Source organism: Diadema setosum, chromosome 8, assembly GCF_964275005.1.
Source record: "Diadema setosum chromosome 8, eeDiaSeto1, whole genome shotgun sequence".
Taxonomy (NCBI): domain Eukaryota; kingdom Metazoa; phylum Echinodermata; class Echinoidea; order Diadematoida; family Diadematidae; genus Diadema; species Diadema setosum.
The window spans coordinates 27,649,072-27,669,290 of record NC_092692.1 but is presented as its reverse complement, the minus strand read 5'-3'; the positions used below and the strand labels follow the sequence as shown (position 1 = coordinate 27,669,290).

The 20,219-nt window shown below is 38.4% G+C and overlaps 1 protein-coding gene across 1 annotated transcript; it reads right to left on the bottom strand.

Annotated features, from left to right (window-relative positions):
* Window positions 1–290: 290 nt before the first annotated feature.
* LOC140231894 (transducin beta-like protein 3) lies at window positions 291–19,826 on the bottom strand. Its single transcript, XM_072312047.1, has 20 exons — window positions 19,678–19,826; window positions 18,976–19,068; window positions 18,266–18,419; window positions 17,278–17,377; window positions 16,452–16,675; window positions 14,994–15,135; window positions 13,373–13,431; window positions 12,780–12,886; window positions 11,810–11,948; window positions 11,022–11,183; window positions 10,562–10,630; window positions 9,764–9,834; window positions 8,342–8,498; window positions 7,675–7,733; window positions 6,307–6,410; window positions 5,580–5,651; window positions 4,532–4,690; window positions 2,846–2,933; window positions 1,662–2,505; window positions 291–1,177 (listed from the first exon to the last, which is right to left on the bottom strand). The coding sequence occupies exons 1-20, from the start codon at window positions 19,797–19,799 to the stop codon at window positions 1,034–1,036; spliced, it is 3,069 nt and encodes a 1,022-aa protein (XP_072168148.1). The 5' UTR covers window positions 19,800–19,826; the 3' UTR covers window positions 291–1,033.
* Between the last annotated feature and the right edge of the window lie 393 nt (window positions 19,827–20,219).

Sequence of the window (20,219 nt, the reverse complement as noted above, 5' to 3'; positions counted from 1 at the left end):
TGGAATCTAGGTGATTTCTTGTGACCACTTTGAAATCCATAAATCAGATTTTGGTTTAAAAATGGCAAAAGGGAACGCACTAGGAGTGATGAATGAAATATGGGGGGGGGGGGGGGGGGTTCATTCGATTTTTTTTCAATGCTTTTGATTTAAAAAAACAAACAAAACTAAGTAAGTATCATAAATATATACTAGTTGGCAACTCAGGAAATGGTTTACATCTTTTAGCTTTGCATAATAACCAATAAACAAAAAAGCACCCCCCCCAAAAAAAAAAAAAAAAAAAAAAAAAAAAAAGAAGAAGAAGAAGAAACAAAGGTTTCTGTGAAACAATTCAAGCATCATTTTGTAGTCTGGCACTGCAACTTAAGTTGTTCTGTCCAAACAAATATCAATCTTCCCTCCTCAAGTCAGAGAGTTGCCTGGCATGTGTCTATAGGAAGGGGTATTGGAATATTACATACCCAAGGTATTCCACTTTAATGTTGTACTTTGAAATTTATTAAAAAAAAAGAAGAAAAAAAGAATCACTGTTTGAGGCTTTACAGCCAAACTCTGTTGTACTAAACAGTACGAATCTGGCGCATAAAGTTGTGCCTTGGACTGAGATGGGGGGGGGGGGGGATCCCAAATATGTTGCTCTTAGCAGCAGTTGATTATTGCTATCATGCTAGAACACAGGTTTCCACAATCTACCAATTTATGATTTGAAAATTTCCTTTACACCTGGGGCACAGTAATCCCCCCCCCCAAAAAAAAAAAGGAAGAAAATAAAAAGTCCACAGGGCTCTGTTAAGTTATGAAGATTGTAGCCACAGTAGGTATGACCACCACAAACCCATCTCACCAAGAACCAATCGGATGTGAGCATGCCAACTGTTGCTATGGTAACCTCACTTATTGCACCCGACAAATGTTTTCTCCTTCCAAAACAGGCATGAGACCACACAAAAAGATCATTGTCATGTGCTGGTCTCCCTCTGTATCACAATATAACATGATCTTCCCAGAGCTGATGCGAAAGTTGTGGAGTTCAAGGTTTCGACGAGACCTTCTTTCTCGATCTCAGCTTGTTGCCGTAGGGACTGGGCGTCGACTTCCTGGCAACTTTCTCTGATGCTGGTGTAGCCTTGGCAGATGCCTTCCTCTTCGAGGCTCGCCCACTGTGTGCTGGAGTCTGCAGAGTGATCGACAAGAGAACCTACTTCATCAGTGGGGCAAAATGTGACTTGAAACGAAATGAAAGAATTATAGCAGTGAGTAATCGTGACCTAATATATTGCACTAAAATGAAACACTGTATGTATTCTTGGTCTGCAATATGTTGTTTCCTGCTGCCAACACAAATCACATTGAGTAAAATTTGAAGTCGTAAAAACATGGCAGAAACTTCTTTCATTTTTTAATATTTTCAACACACAGCAGCATTTCAAATGAAAAAGATTAAACTATTGTACATAAAGAAGTGGAACCTTCATATATTCAAACTATATTCACAGATATAAATAAACTCTTTTTATTTCTCATTGTAAACAAGGAGGTAGTTTGCTTAGGGAAACATAAAACTGACTATTCAGACACTAAATGCCATCTAGGCCTCACAAGATTTCTGGTGGCTGTTTTTGGTAGGTCATGTGAGAAGAGAAAGACTGACGTCATACCTTCTCCTTTCCTGCTCTAATCGCCTTCTTGACTTTGCTTGTGGGATCACTGTGCCTTGCATCACCTTTGGGGTTCTCCCTTGGGCTCTTCAGAGAATGTTTGGACCTGGTCCTTGAGCTCACTCTGCCAGTCGGCTTCCTCGATTTCGGAGATGTTGTATCCTCCCTTGTATTGTGTGCACCATCTCCTCCATCCTCACCGCCACCATCATCACCATCACCATCATCATCTTCATCTTTATCTTCATCATCTTCATCACTGTCCAATGAACTCAAGGGGATGGGATTTTGGGCTGCGTTTACGGGCGGCTCATCCTCACTTCCATCCTCATCAGACGGATCCAAGTCTTCATCCTCTGCTTCCTTGGTCTCTGTCGACACCTGTTTAGAGCTCTCAGCTGATGTTTTCCCCTTGCTGGTCCTATTCTCACTGTCATCTCCGTTTTCTTCCTCTCCACCTTCATCCATCTCTTTATCCGCCACTTTCCTAGATCTCATTCTGACTGGTTCAACACTTTTGGCAGGTGTTACATGCTTGCTAGTCCTTCTCCTAATCTTCTTCTCCTCCTCCTCTTCCTCCGCCTCCTCTTCCTCTGCCTCCTCCTCCTCCTCATCATCATCATCATCATTTTCCTCCTCATCCTTCTCTTCCTCCATCTCTTCATCTTCGTCCTCATCACTTTTCTCCTCATTGTCCTTTGAATCTCTTATCCTATCAGTAACACCAGATTTGTCCAGGAAGAAATCTCCTATCCTTGTGTCGTCATCTGGTGGCAGAGTTGCAAGCAATTTATCCTCAATGTTCCTCCTGTGTGATGGAGTCTCTTCCAAATGTCCACCAGACCTGCCAAAATTGGAAGAAAAAATGATTATATTTAACTTCATTGATGTGTGTGAAGGAGGAAAACCATAAATCAAACACTGGTGTTTACAGAGTAGATACTATATACAATTTTTTTTTTTCTAATTACTCTGTAACAAAACAAGATTTTCATTTTTTATTCATAATCTATACTGATTATCATTCATTCTCCTAATATATGTAACCATTCATGACTACACAAAATATGGTTTGGCATGCACAAATATCATCCTTACAGGAAAAGACAGCGCAATATTTGTACATGTACAACAAAATCATCAATCCAATCGCTAAAAAAGGGGGGGAAAATGATGAAACTCACGATTCAGTTGCCCTCCTCATGACTTGCCAAGTGTACTGTACAAACATGGCCTGCTGGGTCAGTCTCGACAGGCGCTGGTAATGTCGCTCTGAAACAAAGAGTTGAATGAACACATACAGTCTATTCAGTGTCTGAGGACCATTAAAGGGAAGGTAAACCCAAAGAGCAATGTGGATTGAGTGAAAGCAGCAACATTAGTAGAACACATCAGTGAAAGTTTGAGAAAAATCGGACAATCGATGCAAAAGTTATGAATTTTTAAAGTTTTTGCGTTGGAACCGCTGGATGAGGAGACTATTAGAGGATATGACGTATGAGTGGACACCAATACAAAGAAAATATAAAGGATATTCAACAAAAATTCACTTTTCTAGAATTATGAAAGAGCAGTGGACCATAAGCTTTCAGAAAGCAGGGGGAATAATTGCTACCCTTAACATATGTCAATATCAAGTTGATGGAATTTGTAATTTTCATGAAAAATGGATTTTTGTAGTATTTTCTTTATATTTTCTTGATATTGTAGTCCACTCACACGTCATAACCTCAAGTAGTCTCCTCATCCAGCGGTTCCAACACCAAAACTTTAAAAATTCATAACTTTTGCATCAATTGTCCAATTTTCTTCAAACTTTCACTGATGTGTTCTACTAATGTTGCTGCTTTCACTCAATCCACATTGTTCTTGGGGTTTATCTTCCCTTTAATAAAAAGAAGGGTTTAAGACATACTTATTTTGAATCATAAAACTGGCAATTTGATCAAAAGCCAAGTACTGCGTTCATTCTTCTCTGTGAGATGTAAAGGTGTTCAAGACTGAACCAAAACCAAGTAGAGTTCCCTCTATCTGTACAAGAAATGAAGACCACTGAAAGCATTGGGGGAGCAACCCAAACATTGAATAAAAAACTGTGGAACACAAGGAGTACCATGTTTAAGGGAAGTAGGATCATACATTGCCATTCTTTTTTTCTACTTTGTTGTAAGATTAAACTAAAGCAGACACCTTTGTTTAGTTGCGATACTCTATCATAAAATGGGCTTTTGAATCTCTGCAATCTGATTGGTCAATTGTAATACATCATTTTTTACTGATGCACACTGAGCCATGCGTCTGGTAAAATCCGAATGCTTGGCCATGCGTCCGGTAAAATCCCAATGCATGGCTGAAGTCTTGTATAGTGTTGTAGGTGTACCAGACGCATGATGGGGAAAATGGTTGTATTTCATGAATTTACAGGCCCATTTTATAACACTAATGATGCACAGGCCTATTTCGTGGATCTGTGAGAATTGGATGCTATCGTTTAACTTTGGAACAGTCTAAAACCCACTCGCTGCGCTCTTGGGTTTAAACAGTTCCAAAGTTACACTTGTGCATCCAATTCTCACCGATCCACTCCGTCCTTTGCATCATTTGTATACTACATCAGGATGATAAAATAGACACAGTCAGTTCCATTTTCATTACAAATATTGAAATCAGATTTTCAAATTTGACCTACTACATAATAAAACAACTGTAGACAAGATTGAAATCACTCTGAGACTTTCCTCACTTAATGCAGTCAACATTGAGCTCAGGGTACCCCCCCCCCAAAAAAAAAAAAAAAAAAATTAAGAAGAAGAAGAAGAAGAAGAACAAGAAAGAAAAATTGTGACAAGTAATAACACTTCAAATCATACCAGTGTATGGAATGAGGCCTTCCAGTATTGTCCGCATGCCAGGGAACTTTGCGAGGTCGTCCGGGTCATTGGAGCGGAGGACGATGGCGACAACGGACTGGGCCACGTGGCAGTGCTTGGAGTTTGTGTTCCAGACCTGAGCAAACTTCAAGATGGCGGCTAAAGGAGGATACAAGAATGAAGAGATCCAAGCCATCATTGAATAAAGAATTCATTTTACAGAGAGCTATTAATAGAATAATATGAAGCATGGCTTCCCATATGCCACTGCACATAAAAGCACCACACCTATATCTTCAGAGTATTGCAGTTATCTGATCAATTCTGACTATCATGGAAATGAGTAACTGTCGTGTGATTTGTTTTTGTACTATTCTGGTAAAAATGTCAAAGGAAACAATATTTGTATGTCCTACAATAGACCAATTAAGATAAATTTGAATCTGAATCTTTTTTTTTTCTTTTTTTTCCCCCCCTCACTGGGATATTTATTATTCTCTTTCATCTGTATACGTAATACATCATATTTGAAATAACATCATACTTTTTCGAATTCAATACAATATAATATACATCAAGAAAAAAGGTGTCTAAAGAGACACCATTTTTTCTGAAACACTTGCAACTTTTGATTATTTCTTGCAATAAATTTCTCTTTATCATAATATTCCCTTATACTATATTTACATAAATCAAAACGAGGTATTATTTTTCTTATTTTACAAACATAAATTTCATATCTCACAAGCATGGTAATACAATTCAATGCCGAATTGTTAATACCCCCAAAACCAAATAATTTATTTTCCGTCGTAAATGTTATTTCTAACCCCGTGTTGACATTAATCCATTCTCTTACTTCAACCCACAATCTATCAACATATTGACACTCACTCAAAAAATGTATTAAAGTCTCGACATACTACACATTACAAAATGAACATTCTTTTCTTTCAACCAATCCAATTCTATTCAACATCTTATTTGTACATAAAATTCTATATACAAATAAAATGTTGAATAGAATTGGATTGAATCTGAATCTTACCTATTTGGTCTGCCCTGAGTTTTCCCATTGTCCTCTCCAGTTGATCGAGGCCTCTGGCACCTTCCAGGATTGCTGATTTTTACCAGTCGCAGGAAACGAACAAGAGAAATACTTTGACGCAAAAATGCACAAAAATTTTGACAAAAATCTAATTGTTCTGAATGCAAGTTGCCAATAGACATCTTTATGGGTTGATGGGTTGATGATGCCACAGTCTTTTGATATAGCTTAGGTTGAAACCAGGTGCGAACATAAACGTTCGGGCCAGGTGTGGTTGTTAAGAACCAGTTTCCATGGCAATGAATGGCTATGACATCACACTTTGCACTGATAGAGAAAGTAAACAGAGCCTTAATTCCTTCTAGAATACAACTGCTTTCATTTAAAAAACCAAAGCATAAATAAGTGCAGAGCAGTCCCATTATAACGAACACTGTTGTAATGAAATTCCGGTTACAACAAAATAAAAATTCAGGCTGCAACATTATCCACTCTATGTTTATTTGCTCAGTTGCAACAAAATTTGGATTTAACCAAAGAAAATTGCAAGTCCAGAGGACTTTGTTTTAATAGGAGTCCACTGTATGTATATTTAACATTTCATATACATATATCTGATACCATTTTCCATCAAAAGATGAAAACTGGGATGATTTGTGGATGAAGGCCTGCTTAAAGGGCAGAATCAAACGAAGAAATAGAATTAAGATCCCTTTTCCTGACTTACTCTTGATGATGCCCAGGGCCTTGAAGGGCTGGTCAAGAGTGATGGCTAGACCAAGGGCCTTGGTGAACTTCTTAGACTGAAGCAGGTTGGACAGCTCCTGCTCCCTGTCACCAGACAGATGGTCAGATAAAAGATAAACAGTGAGTTGGAGCGCAAAAAGATATATAGTTACACAGAGAGAACAGATGAAAATATCAATGTACAGTATGTCCCCAAAAAAATTACAATCAGATTTTCGCATTGATAACACCCAATATGATTAAATTGTCTAAATGCTACTTCAGGGTCTTAAAATATAACATTTTAGCTCTATTTTGCAGAAAACCCCATTCGATTTGGTAAAGCGGTCACAGAGAAATGTGGATTGTTGTAAAGCATGTCATAAGTCTGATTCTTCCAAGTTTAGCACTTCGATGATCTTGTGTGTGAATACAATAGACAGAACTTGGAGGGAAGAAATTCCCCCGACATCCTCTACAAAATTCCTCAATTCTCTTTGACCACTGAAGCTAATCGAATGGGGTTTTCTGTAAGATATGGGCAATGAGTTATTGTTTCATACCCTGAATTTGTATTAAGATTGATTCAATAATTTTAAAGTTATCATTGCGGAGGGTCCCGTTGTAATTTTTTTTTTTTTTTTTGGGGGGGGGCATACAGTAGAGTATGATAGTAAAGAATAAAAGCAATCATTCAGCGTTCATGACGACGACGACGATGATGATGATGATGATAATGATGATGCTGATGATGATGATGATGATGATGATGATGATAATGATGATGCTGATGATAATGATGATGCTGCTGCTGCTGATGATGATGATGATGATGGTGGTGGTGGAGATGATAATGATGATGATGATCCTTGCTAAACACTCTATAAGTAGGAGCAAGAATTTTTCTCCCTTGACATTTGAAGAATCTGTTATCTGTGAGTTGACTGCAATTTGGCTCCCAATAATGCACATAATACTTCCGGTTTTCCACCGTGAGAAGTTTGGGGCCCATGTGATTTGCGTTTCAGCACAATTCACATTCTTCTTGGCATAAGTACTGATCTCAAAAGAGGACCACCTTTCTTCAAATTACGACCACTGCACAACTAAACGCTGATTAGAACTAACTGGCCAACGCGTCAAACCAAAGGGACAAAATCATTTTCACTGCAAAGTATATGTGTTATGTGGTAAATGGCATACCACCAAAACATTGCAGCCCAATGGAAAGTAGGCATGCAGTATGCCTTGAGGCTGGTTTGTTTGTTTTTTGTTGATTTGTTTTGTTGTTGTTGGTTTTTGTTGTTGTTGTTTTTTTTGTGTTTTTTTTTTTTTTTTGGTGGGGGGGGGGGGAGGGGGTGGTACTCACTTGAGAATCTGATCTTCCTCCTTCTCTGCCTGCTCTTCCAGCTCAATCTGGGTTACATCCTGCATAACATGAACACAAGATTCAATGAGCTTACAAACATTTCTCAGGATATTACCCACTCTGAGGTGTCAAAAATGTCCATGCAAAATTTTCTGACTTTAACACGAGTGGCATGCTCTCCTAAGCTTTTGACGTACAACATGTATTAATTAAATACATCACAGTGTCATGACAGAGAGTAAAAGCTTATCCTCAGGGTAGCGTCAAACAAAATTTAGAGCACAAGTGTCAGTCATTTGTTTTAGCTCCAGTCCAAATGAAGCAATTACATTTATGCAAATTTTATGCCACATCCTGCAGTTTTAGTGATAGGATTGTGTGAGTGTATCTGAGATTACTAAATGCAGAACAACATCCTTATGATTAGAGCTAGATCTAGTTTCTTTGCACGTAATTAAGAACAAAAAGGTGGTGTATGATACAAACATTGGATAATAATACACACACTGAATAATTCAACTTTTAATTTGGCCAACAGTTTAAAAAAAAGTGTATCATTGTAAAGAATTATACACAGTAAGGGTATGTAATCTGACTCCTTGGATGGACATATCTTTCACAGTGAAAACTTGATATTGAAAGGGACAAATTTAGAATAAGTACCCACCTCCCAGATCAAAATACTGGAGTCTGCTCCGGCCGTCACAAGTCTCTTCTCGGCCCGGTCAGCAATCACTGACCACACCTTGTCCTCGTGTTCGTCTAGCGTCTTCACACACTCGTTGGACTTGATGGTCCAGAGCTTCAACAGACCATCTGACCCACTGGTAGTAATTAGAGACAGTCAAGAGTCAGATTTAGTCAAAACGGCAACAAAATTATGGAGTCCTTTCATAAACTTCAAAGACACTATTTAACATTGTGACAACTTAATCTCAACAAGATGTTGAACTTTGCCGCCTGAGTCTAGTACTGATGTTGAAAATGAACAAAAAAACACTTCGAGCTATATATAAAACAAAAGTTGTGAAACTCATGCTGCCACTTTCACACAATCTACAAACAAATACTGTAAATTACCGTGATAACGATCCACCCTCAAAAAGCTTTATTCTGCCTATACTGTCTGACATCTATCCAACAGAAAAATTCTATCACTATGGAGAAAAGGAAAAATACAGTCAAGCACATATCTCCCTTTTTTTAAAGGCATTCCACAGCCATTCCTAATTGCAATTTCATTATTCTTTCATTTCTTATTTCATTTTTTTTTTCCAGAGTCACTTTTTTTCAAGGTAGTTAAAGGTACTAGCCCACATTTGCAAACCCACGAAAATCAAAACTGCATAAAACAGGTCCAATATGACTTCAAGTACAAGTTATGACAGTAACATACCTCACCTGTCGCTCTTTGTCTATACCATTCGATAAAAGAGAGAAAATCATCGTTTTAAAATCAATTTTCAAGCCGGGTCAACCCGACCCAAAAACGAATTACGAGCGCGGGCTATAGCTACGTACATTGTACATGTAACATGTACGTGGACCGGAGCTAGCGAGCGTTATACGCATGCATACGTATTACGGTACATTTTCATTTATTTTTATGAAAGTAATGGACTAATTGGAACAAAATTTTGCACAGGTGTTACTGCAATCATACCCAAACTCCATGCTAACTATGAGACCAATTGCTGCAGGTTTACAAATGTGGGCTAATACCTTTAAGGGCTGGTGAATTTAATGAAGTATGATGGAGGATTACTAACAGACTAGACAGCATTAAGTAAATCTCTTAAAACAGATAAATATAAATCTAGAACTGCTGCACCAGTCATACCCTACATGTAATGCAACACATTGGGCACCTTTGAATGTTCTTCACAGACAAAGGTGACATATAAATGCTCTTCACCACCACCATCATCATCATCATCAAATTGTACATGTTCCAGATTATACTATTACAACTTGGTTTTCTATTCAACAATATCAAATTATCTTCTCATAGTATTGAGACTTGGCTATTGAGACTTACATTTCCTGTTGTAATCGTAATGCAGTAAAATGATATTTGCAAAACATTTACCTTGAGAAGAGCTGCATCCCTCGTGTCAAGAAAATCACTTTTAGGACCGAGGCATCATGTCCTTCAAACGTCTGCAGAAAAACAATAAGAAGTGTCAAACACAAACCATTTCTGAAATGAAATAATACTTTTAAAACTATGCAATCATAGGCATCATAGTCCCAATGCCACATAAAGTGCTTGCATGGTGAATGCAGAACCCCTACCCCAAATATTAAACTTTCAAAAAAAGAATCATATCTCACAGACACCTAATTCTATACCTGGGGGTACATCAAAAAGAATTTAAGTCGATCTTAAAAGAGTGACTTAAAATAAATGGTACGTTTATGCCACTGGTTTTTGTGATCAGTTGTACTAGCCTTTCAGATGCCACTTCAAATCGTAATAAAAACTTATAGGAAAACTCCTATGTGTTTATTCTATTCTGTATTTCAATGGCTGGATGTAAAAGTCTCCAAAATGTTGATTCTCATCAGGAAGTTAGAAAAATCATTGAAGACACACACAGCATACCATATCTAAAGTTGATCTGATCTTTTCAGATTGACTTAAATTCTTTGTGATATGTCTCCCTGGGTAGCAATGGACTTTGTATGCAAGCATCACATGTGTCATGATGAGGCTTGAACCCTCGACCCTCAGTCCATTGGACCAAACTGCCTGTCACAGGGCAATTCAAAGTACAATCATTCTGATCAAGCCTCAGAAGGTACATACATGACTGTATCATTTGACACACAAGAAGGATGTCTACAACTGCTAGCTGGAACTACAAAGCATCAAATCTTTCCTCACCTTCACGCAGCTGAAGTCTGAGAGAGCCCATATTTTGATGGTTCCATCGGCAGAGCTCGTCGCCAATGCCTGTGTGGAAGAAATGATGCATATTGAACCAACTATATCTTTGTATCTAACATCACTCCTTACACGAAAAAAATGTAAGCTGGTAATTAGAATTTGGTTTCAATACAGTGAACTGTATCTGCTTTACATCTAGTTTCACTTGTGACTTGTTTGACAAGCCACAATCATGCCTTACCTAATTTTCAGGGTTACACTTATATTGAACCATGCACAAACAATTCTTCACTTACCCACAAGAACCATCACAGCATCATACATTCATCTGGTAGTGTCATCAAAACAGTAGTTGTCACTGCAGGCTAAAAGACTAGAAAACCTCTTACGTGTATGGAAGCAATCCTTTACTTGCTATTAAACAAACATGAAAAAAGTACTGAATAGGGCAACAAACCTGGTCTGTAGGAGAAAACTGAACGCACCAGATCCCCCTGCGGTGACCCCTGAATGACCCAAGAAGTACTTCCTTCTCCATATGCCACAGTTTGGCCACTTTGTCCTGGGATCCAGTGGCCAACAGTTTGTCATTAGGGGACAAACAAACAGAGTTGATATCCTACACAGAATAAACAGCGTACATGTGTCAGAAAAACATCAAAACATTGTGTTAAATTTATGTAACATAATTATCGCTGGTTAGCATATTCTATGCTGTATTGTAATTTTCACTCCTATTATTTGTACTATGCTGCAATATGCATTCAAATCATTTTCAAGTTTGAATTGCACTATATAAGCCTTGCTTTTATCATTAATATATTTAGATCTCTGAATCTTTTACATCTACAAGTGTGACATGATTGCTGATTTGAGCAATCATTGAAAAAAAAAAAAAAATGACAAGAAATTAACGCATACCTGGCACATGCATTCAACATAAGCCAGAAGCAAGCAAAGGTAAAGAAGCAGCAGTTCTTTAAATCTTTTTGTGCCACATAGCCTTTAAACAAATGCATAACCTCCAGTGGGAGGGTGACTTCTAACATTCTCACTCCCCACCAAACAATTAATTCCACAACTGCGGGCTGTTTGTTTGTTTCCTTTTTTAAAAATAAATTACGATAGAAATTTTTGCAGTATGTATACATGAGATTAGCATGGTCTCCATGGTTACTGGATCTCAAAAGATTTACTAATTTCTGCATAGCAGACACTGTATTTGTAAGACAAATCAAACCATACCTTGTCATGTGCTTTTTCTGTAAAGGAAACCTTCATGTGGACTGGTTTGCTGATCTCGTCTGTTGATGCGTGCTCCGGTATTTTCCATACCTTCAGTGTGCAATCTTCACTTCCAGATACACAGAACTTGGATGACAGTCTGTGCAAGCATAGAATACATTGTAAAAATAATAACTAAAAACAAATAAATCTTGGTACAACCACATAATTACAGCCTACTTGCACGAAAGGAATGTCCTCTTACTCACAGCTTACCACACACATTATCTTCCAGTTGGGATGCCACTTGAATGAGCATTCTTACAGGTGAAAGGTAGCATAGGAAAAATAGTAATCTCCATAAGTAAGGTTTGCTAGACAACTTTGAGTTTGGGGAAAAAAAAATATATACACTCCAAAAGTTTATGTCATTAAAAACATGCAATAAATAGAGTGTGGCATTTCAGATTTTTATCAAACAAAAAGCATGTGATAGCTTAACAGGCTGCAAAGGCAGTGAGCAAAATAAAAGAAAACAAATGAAAGAATATTTTTACTTCTACGGGCCAGAAGGGCAAGCAGTTTCATCTTAATCTTGCAACTAAAGTTCATGTGCAGATGTAATACAGCACTTCGACATCAAGTCTGGTCCTAACTTTCATGGTCCTATTCACATGCAGCATTACTGTTTTTGGCTTATTTTATTTGTCACTTGATATTGACACCACACCATTTTTTGACAACTGCATAGCTGAGTATTGCCAGCACAAAGTTGAACGTAGTATACATTAAGTGACAAGTAGAATGACAACAGGTGTCAGAAAGAGTGATATGAAAAAAAGAAGAAAAAAGAGCAACTTGACTTGAGACGACTACTATCCACAACCAAGCTGCCCTAATGACTTCACATCTCAGCAGTGAAAGGCACAAAACATTCCACTGCTACGCTACAAGCTGAACGTCTGTCCACAGGGGAGGAAGACCATCTCACCTTGCAGCTGCCACAGCTCCCACAGAGTGGGTGTGGCCAGCACCAACAGCCAGGCAGGATACCAGGTGGGTTGCTGCATCCATCTGCCACACCCGCACAGTATTATCCTAGTGGGAGGTAGAGGACTTGACACTTGAGTTGTAGAGCTCAAATCTAAAACTTTCATCAAAACTAGACTACAGACTTTTCTTGATGATGACATTCTCTTGGGTCATCACAATGAAAATCTAGCCATCCACAACAATTCCATGCGTTTCAAAACTACCATCAAATTTAACCAACCTGTAAAACCATCACGCAAGACTTTCCTCCTTCACAAAATACAGTCAATTTTTCTCCTTTAAAAGAAGAATCTGTAGATTTCCATACAGCTTAGAAAAACATAAGATATGTCTGTGGTAACTTCAGCTGGATTACACTGGGTTCTAATCCTGAGTAAGTTAATAGTTAGTTGATTTCATTCTTTCTTGCCAACACATAAACCACCACCAAACATTTGTTAACGAAAATCTGCACAACTAATGTGCTGAAAGTAGGCCACATACATGTCTCTTGTAGAAAGTCATATGTCAGTCAAAAAATGCTCTTCTTACCTTAGAACTACTGATCAGCTTCAGGCCTTTCTTGAAAACATCCAGGGCCAGGATAATATCTGCAGGTGGTTAGAATAGAATGTAAAGAACTTCATATGAAAGACATTCAATCCCGATTTTGGGCTGGTGAAATACAACAAGGAGAAGAACTAAACAAACTATTAATCACCTGGATTACTAACATAGAGGGATTTGGAAATAGATTTTACCCATTTACAAAGCACCAAAAAAAAAGAAGCCTTCCAAAGAATATGCTTTCCCTTGTTACTTGCCTGCAAAATTTATGAATAAACTTTTCTGGAACATGCTCAAATACAAAATCAATTCCCTCCCCTATCACACAAGGAAAAGGGATTAATGTGTATGCATATAGACAGTCACCAATGCATATTGTCTTTTCTCTGAGGGAGGATATTTCTCAATGATACGACAATTGTGAACAAAACTTGCCACCTTCTACAAATTTTCCTTCAGTTTTTTCAGAGTCAGGAACTGCATGTCACACTGACACATAAATGGACAATAACAAATGCAAATTTAAAGAAGAAACATATACAGATTAGTCTACACTGCTCTAATATTGCACCTGCTGGTAAGAACTCAAAGGTAATGACTATATGTATTTCCCAAAGAGTGAGTTTTTTTTTTTGTTTTTTTTTTTTGTTTTTTTTTTTTGGCGGGGGGGGGGGGGGGGGGTGGTTCGCTCTTTGTTTTCTGAGTAAAAATACTGGGAAAAACCATGTGCTCAGCAAGGTAGCTATAACTTGTAGATAAACCCAAAACAAGTTACAAAACAGTTATAGATTGTTTTGCTTGTGTGAATGGTAAAATACAAGTGTGGCTTTGACCAGGGAGGTGTTAGAAAAGGAGAGACAACTCTTCGTAATTCATGCAAACACATGTTTTGGTTCAAAGCGTTACAATGGGATGTCTAGCATTCCACTATACGTTTTGAAGTCATGCGCTGCACCGCTCTAGTTGGAAGGCGAAGTTCGGAGACGAAAAACGCATTTCACGTTTCGTTGAATTACAAGCTTTATTTCCCCGTAAAATTTTAAATGAAATACTCGAATTGATTAAGAGTAGTTTAGGAAAGAATTCAATATTATAAACATGTATTTCTAGTTTCTTTGTAATGCGCAAATTGAAATGAAATGAAAATTAGGCCATCTTAAAAACCTAATATTTTTCTATAATCCGCACATTTCCGCATGTTAGTTTTCTACCCTTTAATCTGGGATATTTTGATCTTTCAAATAAAGTACTCCGCTAAAGCGTGCTCCAGCGTGCTTTTAAACTATTTGCTGTTAAAATTGTCAGTTTTACACTGCATTTTGATTCGCTGCTCCAATTCAAGGTACACAAACTCCTTGTTGCCATCACATTGAAAGAGAGAGAGCGAAATGCAGTAGGGGCAAGTATTTCTGGATGTGAGAGCGCTAGTCCCAATTATTGATGCTCTCTTTTGTCCAAGCACCTGATTTCCACCTGTAGTTAAGCGCATAACTTCTCGGCGGTGCCGCGCATGACTTCAAAGGAGAGCAGGAGTTGTCTCTCCTTTTCTAACACCTCCCTGCTTTGACACACACATTTTAACAAGTTTAAGGTAGTCAATCTTTACCTGTGTGTCCAGTGAGAATCTGACAGCCCCCAGAGGTAAGGTCAAACACCCGAATCTGCTCACTGTTGCTGGCCACCGCAAGGTGAGATTCGTTCTTCCCCATCAGCTTCAGGTCGAGGATCTCTTCATTGTAACCGACAAACTACCGGAGACAAACAAGAAATCATTGATACTTCTCCTAATACACCAATGCTTTATACACCAACACTGAGGCAATGTTGGTATATGACACCATACATAATCCATACACCAACACAGGAGGCAATGTTAGTACTGTAAAACACTATATTTTTGTGGAATGAAATTTTGGTGAATTGGAGCCGACGGACTTTTTCGCAACCTGAAATTCTTGTGAGTTGCCTCTAACATTCAATGTGTAAATTGTAGACAAGAACTTTCATGTGTATTTTAATTTCGCGCATCTTTGGCTCTCATGAAATTTGTGAAATTAAAATGCACGCAAACATTCCTAGTTTTACAGTATATGGCATTATACACATGGAGATAATGTTGGTATATGACACCACACATAATCCATATGCCAACACTGAGGAAATGTTGGCACATGGCACCATACGTAGATCATATAAAATATGAACACAGGAGGCAGTGTCGCTATATGACACCGTACATGTACATAATCCATAAACCAATATGAAGGCAATATTGGTATGACACCATACATAATCCACATACCCACCTGAAGGCAATGACGTTATATGGTACCGTACATTGTATATAATCCATATATCCACACGGAGGCAACGATGGCATACGACACCCTACATAATCCATATACCCATATACCGACAGTGAGGCAATGGTTGTATATGAAACCCTGTATGATCCATATACCAACACATAGGCAATGTTGGTATATCACACTGTACATACACGTTAATCCATAATACCAACACAGGTTGACACGGTATCATTAGATAGAAGAAATATGACTCTTTACCATGCAGTGATTTCAAGGTTATCAAAAATGGTTGCTGTTTTTTGTTTGTTTGAGTATTTTTTGGTGTGTGTGTGTGTGTGTGTGTGTGTAAAATGAAGATTTCGAAGTTATGTGTACATTTTAAGTCAGTGTTATAAAACTAAAACCATTCACAGATTTATCGCAATTTGACATTGGCAATTGCAATTACAATTTACTGCCAGTTTTATGATAATTGAAATTGATTTCATCTGCTAGTTTTACAATATGGGCCCCAGGAGGGTGTTTCATAAAGCTGTTTGTAAAGTTTATATGAATGACTTACAAACGACTGGTGATCAGTTCTTGTGCTGAATTATCGAAATTCTGATAAGTATAGCACATCAAAACTGATCACCAGTCGTACGTAAGTCGTTCGTAACTTTATGAACAGCTTTATGAAACAGGGCTCGTCAGCAAAGCCATTGGTATACCACCAATCATGGAGGCACTAAAAAAAAAAAAGTCTCTTTCCCTACTTGTTTCTTCATTTTGAGCTCTTCCATGCCAAAGAAAAGGATGTTGTGGTCATAGGTAACCACGACGATAGAATTTGTCTCTGGGCACAGCATCGCCCCTGTGACTACTGCCAGGTCGTCTTGATCCTCTGGGGCTTGATGCGCCTGTCTCCTGGTCAACTCAAGAGGGCTCCCTTTCTGCTCGAAAAGGCAGCGACCAGAGGAAGTCCAAACCTTCAAAATACCTACAAGATCAAGAAAATTATGGAGGTAATGCACTCTCTTCCATTTCCTGTTGGTAAGCAATGTAAGATATCATGTTTCACGTAGGTACACATCAAAAGCATCACCTGTGTGCTTACTGAGGACAAATGAAAGGAACAAATTATGGCAAATAGGGCATTTGAATGAAATATTGTATACGCCATATATTTTGCAGGTTAATTTTTTTTTTTTTGAGAATTTTGCGAGTCAGGTGCTCTTCACAAATTTGAGAAACATGAAAATAATAATTCATGTACATTGCTGTGTCCATTGCTGCACTCCACAATCACAAATTTAACCACTCACAAAAATGTTTAGGAAGTCCAGATTCGTGAAAAGAATGACTCGCAAAATATATGGAGTATACAACACTGTTCTTTTCTTTCATTTCAAGCCTTTCATTTCCATGAAAAACATACCTGATAACATATTTGTAGATGGAAATATATATAATTGCTCTCTTATAACAGTAAATCAAATTGTTTCTCTTCACTTGGCACCACTTCATCAAACAAACAGACACACACACAAATGCAAACAAACAAACACGCATACGCAATGTATACACACACAAATTATTTACCTTTTGCACCTGCAGTAATGAAGGTAGGACCTTTCTCGTCTCGTTTAGCCGTGAGTATGGGGAAGTCTCCTTCAGGGAGGACAATCACAGCTTCAAGGGGCTGGTATTAAAGGATAAAACATGCTCAAATTGAATCACTGCAAACCTCTCTACACCAAAAAGATTCATTGGAGCAATTACTGCATAAGTTGTTATCATTCTCGCGGTGTTTAACTTTCACCATTTTGCAGACGACTGTTGGACCATGAATTTCACAATATGCTAGAGTATTAGTGCACAATAGTCTTTGTCTGAAATTGCGAAAACAACAACCCGCAAAAATGTCTGTTATCTTATTTATGAAAATATCTGTATGCAAAAAATAACAATCATAGTATGTTAGTAACATCAAGTCAAGAAATGAAAACCATTCACTTCTATTTCACATAAAGTAACATAACTTCTATCTTATTCACATTGGTCCTTGAACTTTATGCGAGACAGACGCAGGATGCCTTCCTGTTTAACACATAATTGATGGTGAATTAGGGTAAATTAGTACTTGTCAAGACTGATGCAGGATGCGACTACACCGCACTGAACTAAGATGGATGCTGGTGTTCATACTGACAGTCATTTCATACCAGTCGCAGAGATGTTGTAAAATAGCTGCGGAGTCATTGCGGGACACTGCCATTGTGAACACTGTACAAAAGTCCTAAAGAATGGATATCATCAGCTTAAAAGTCATCTTTTGATGGTACAGTGCATTTCTAATCTATGAGAGAATGTGTCCTTATTAGCTGGTACCCCATGTAAAAATTACTGCTCTTTTTTCTTCCCAAACATCAGATAACAAAGAATCACAATTTGAGAAAGACATCATCAGAGTAATTCAAATCTATTTTTACCACCAAAGCCATACACACACATACACATACATGTAAATTAAAATTAAGTCTTTCACTCTCTGTTATTCCCGTTGTTTACTCAGAAGCCACAGCCATACCTCAAAGACTGGGATGGTTTTCTTGGCCTCCCTCTTAACCAGGTCCCAGATGACCACCACGCTGTCCCGCCCACTGGACAGCAGTGTCTGTCCATCCCCAGTGAAAGCCAGACCGGTCACTGCCCCATAATGGCTCTCCAGCACCGACAAGCAGCTGGTGTGAGATAATGACATCATTATAATTCACATTTATCACCTCAAACCTTCAAGTTCACATCAATGATTTTTATGTGTTTTATCTACATCGAAGAAGGGTAAAATGGCAATCAGCTGCAATTAAAAAAAAAAAAAAAGATGCCAGAATCATTAATTTGAATAAATGTGCAATACCGACTGCTGTAAGGGTAAGAACCATCACAGGCTATCAGACTGAGGCTCGGTAGTCTAGTGGATGTGATGCCTGTCTAGCAATTAGGAGGTTATGGGTTCGAATCCCAATCAAGTACTGTAAAACCAGGTTCGGATCCCAATTGGACACTATAAAACCAGACACATTCGTGGCGTAAAACTTGCATGAACTGGAGCTGAAAACCTTTGTTGTGGCATGAACATGACACTACCTCTTCAAGCTCAAAACTGCCTCTTTCTCATTTTAATAACTTCTGCTTTCCTTCAATCACTCTGACCTCTGCAATGCATGGTACTGTCCACAACACTGCACAAATAAAAGGTAAAAGGCAAGGAACATGTATGGGCCTACATTTACCCACCTGCTAGTCTGCAAATCCCAGACTCTAATGTGGTTGTCATCTGATACAGAGAAGAGGTGCAGTCTCTCTGGGTCTGGATGGAACTGGACTAGACTACAAAAGAGAACAACACAAAGGCAGAAAAAATGGTCACTTTGTGCAGGCAGATATAGAGTCACTGAGCATAAATTGTCAACATAGCAACAAAATAATAAAAAGCCTTCATCCGCATTTACTCCTCGTCTCCTCGTCTCAATGACAATATGACCTTCCTTCAAAGAATTACAATTAAAAATGCTCTATAGCAACTACAAGTTACTTGTCAATAAGGACCACCTCCCCAAAGCGACCACATGGAATCCCCAGCAACGAAAATGGGTAGTTAAGAACCTGTATGTAGTGACCATCTGCCTTACGTGATCACAGACCACAGGTTTGGTTTTCACTGGAGGATTTACAACTGCTCATAACAACCGCCTAGCAGTGCACATTGGCACAGCGACTAGCTTACTTAAGCACAGTTGGTCGTTGCATCTACAGAAAGATATGTAGTAGTATCATGGTGTGCTGTACATGTAATACGTGGTCACTGATGATGTCCATCACGATGGTTGCTACATTGTGCCGGTCTACAATGATCACATTTTGTGTTTCTCTCGAGCGATTGTTGCAGACAGGTTTGACTGTATCTGTGGTATAAAAGCACTCCCCATGAAGGATTACCTCACAACACCCCGGGAGCCTTTGAGGTTGTGGGTGCAGTACTGGCGAACCACATCCCACAGCTTGATGGTGCTGTCACTGCTGCCTGTTGCCAGGAGAGTGGACGTTGGGTCAAAGGCCATGCTGACCACAGGACCTTTGTGAAGAGACTGAATAACACGACATTAAAAAGTCAAAGAGTGACCACTTGCACGTATCCTTGCATACAACAATTCTACGTTGTGCAGCACTGCAGTTTATAATGCACTAGAAAGAGTGACAAGCAGCCTTGGGTGAAGAAAAAAAAAATGAAACAAAACAGCTATTTCATGAAGATATAAGCCCTTCTTCCACTTACCTAAGCTGAAGTATATATTCAACCATGATGTAACTAACCTACAGGGCTCTTTAATTGTATGTCAATAACTTAATTGTTACTGTTGTATACACCCAATACTGCATGGTGGTTTAGTTCACGGGATTTTCATAACTTGACTAGTTTTCATGAATCAAGATTTGTGAATAATAAAATCCATTATAGCTTTTCTGGAAAGAGAAAGAAA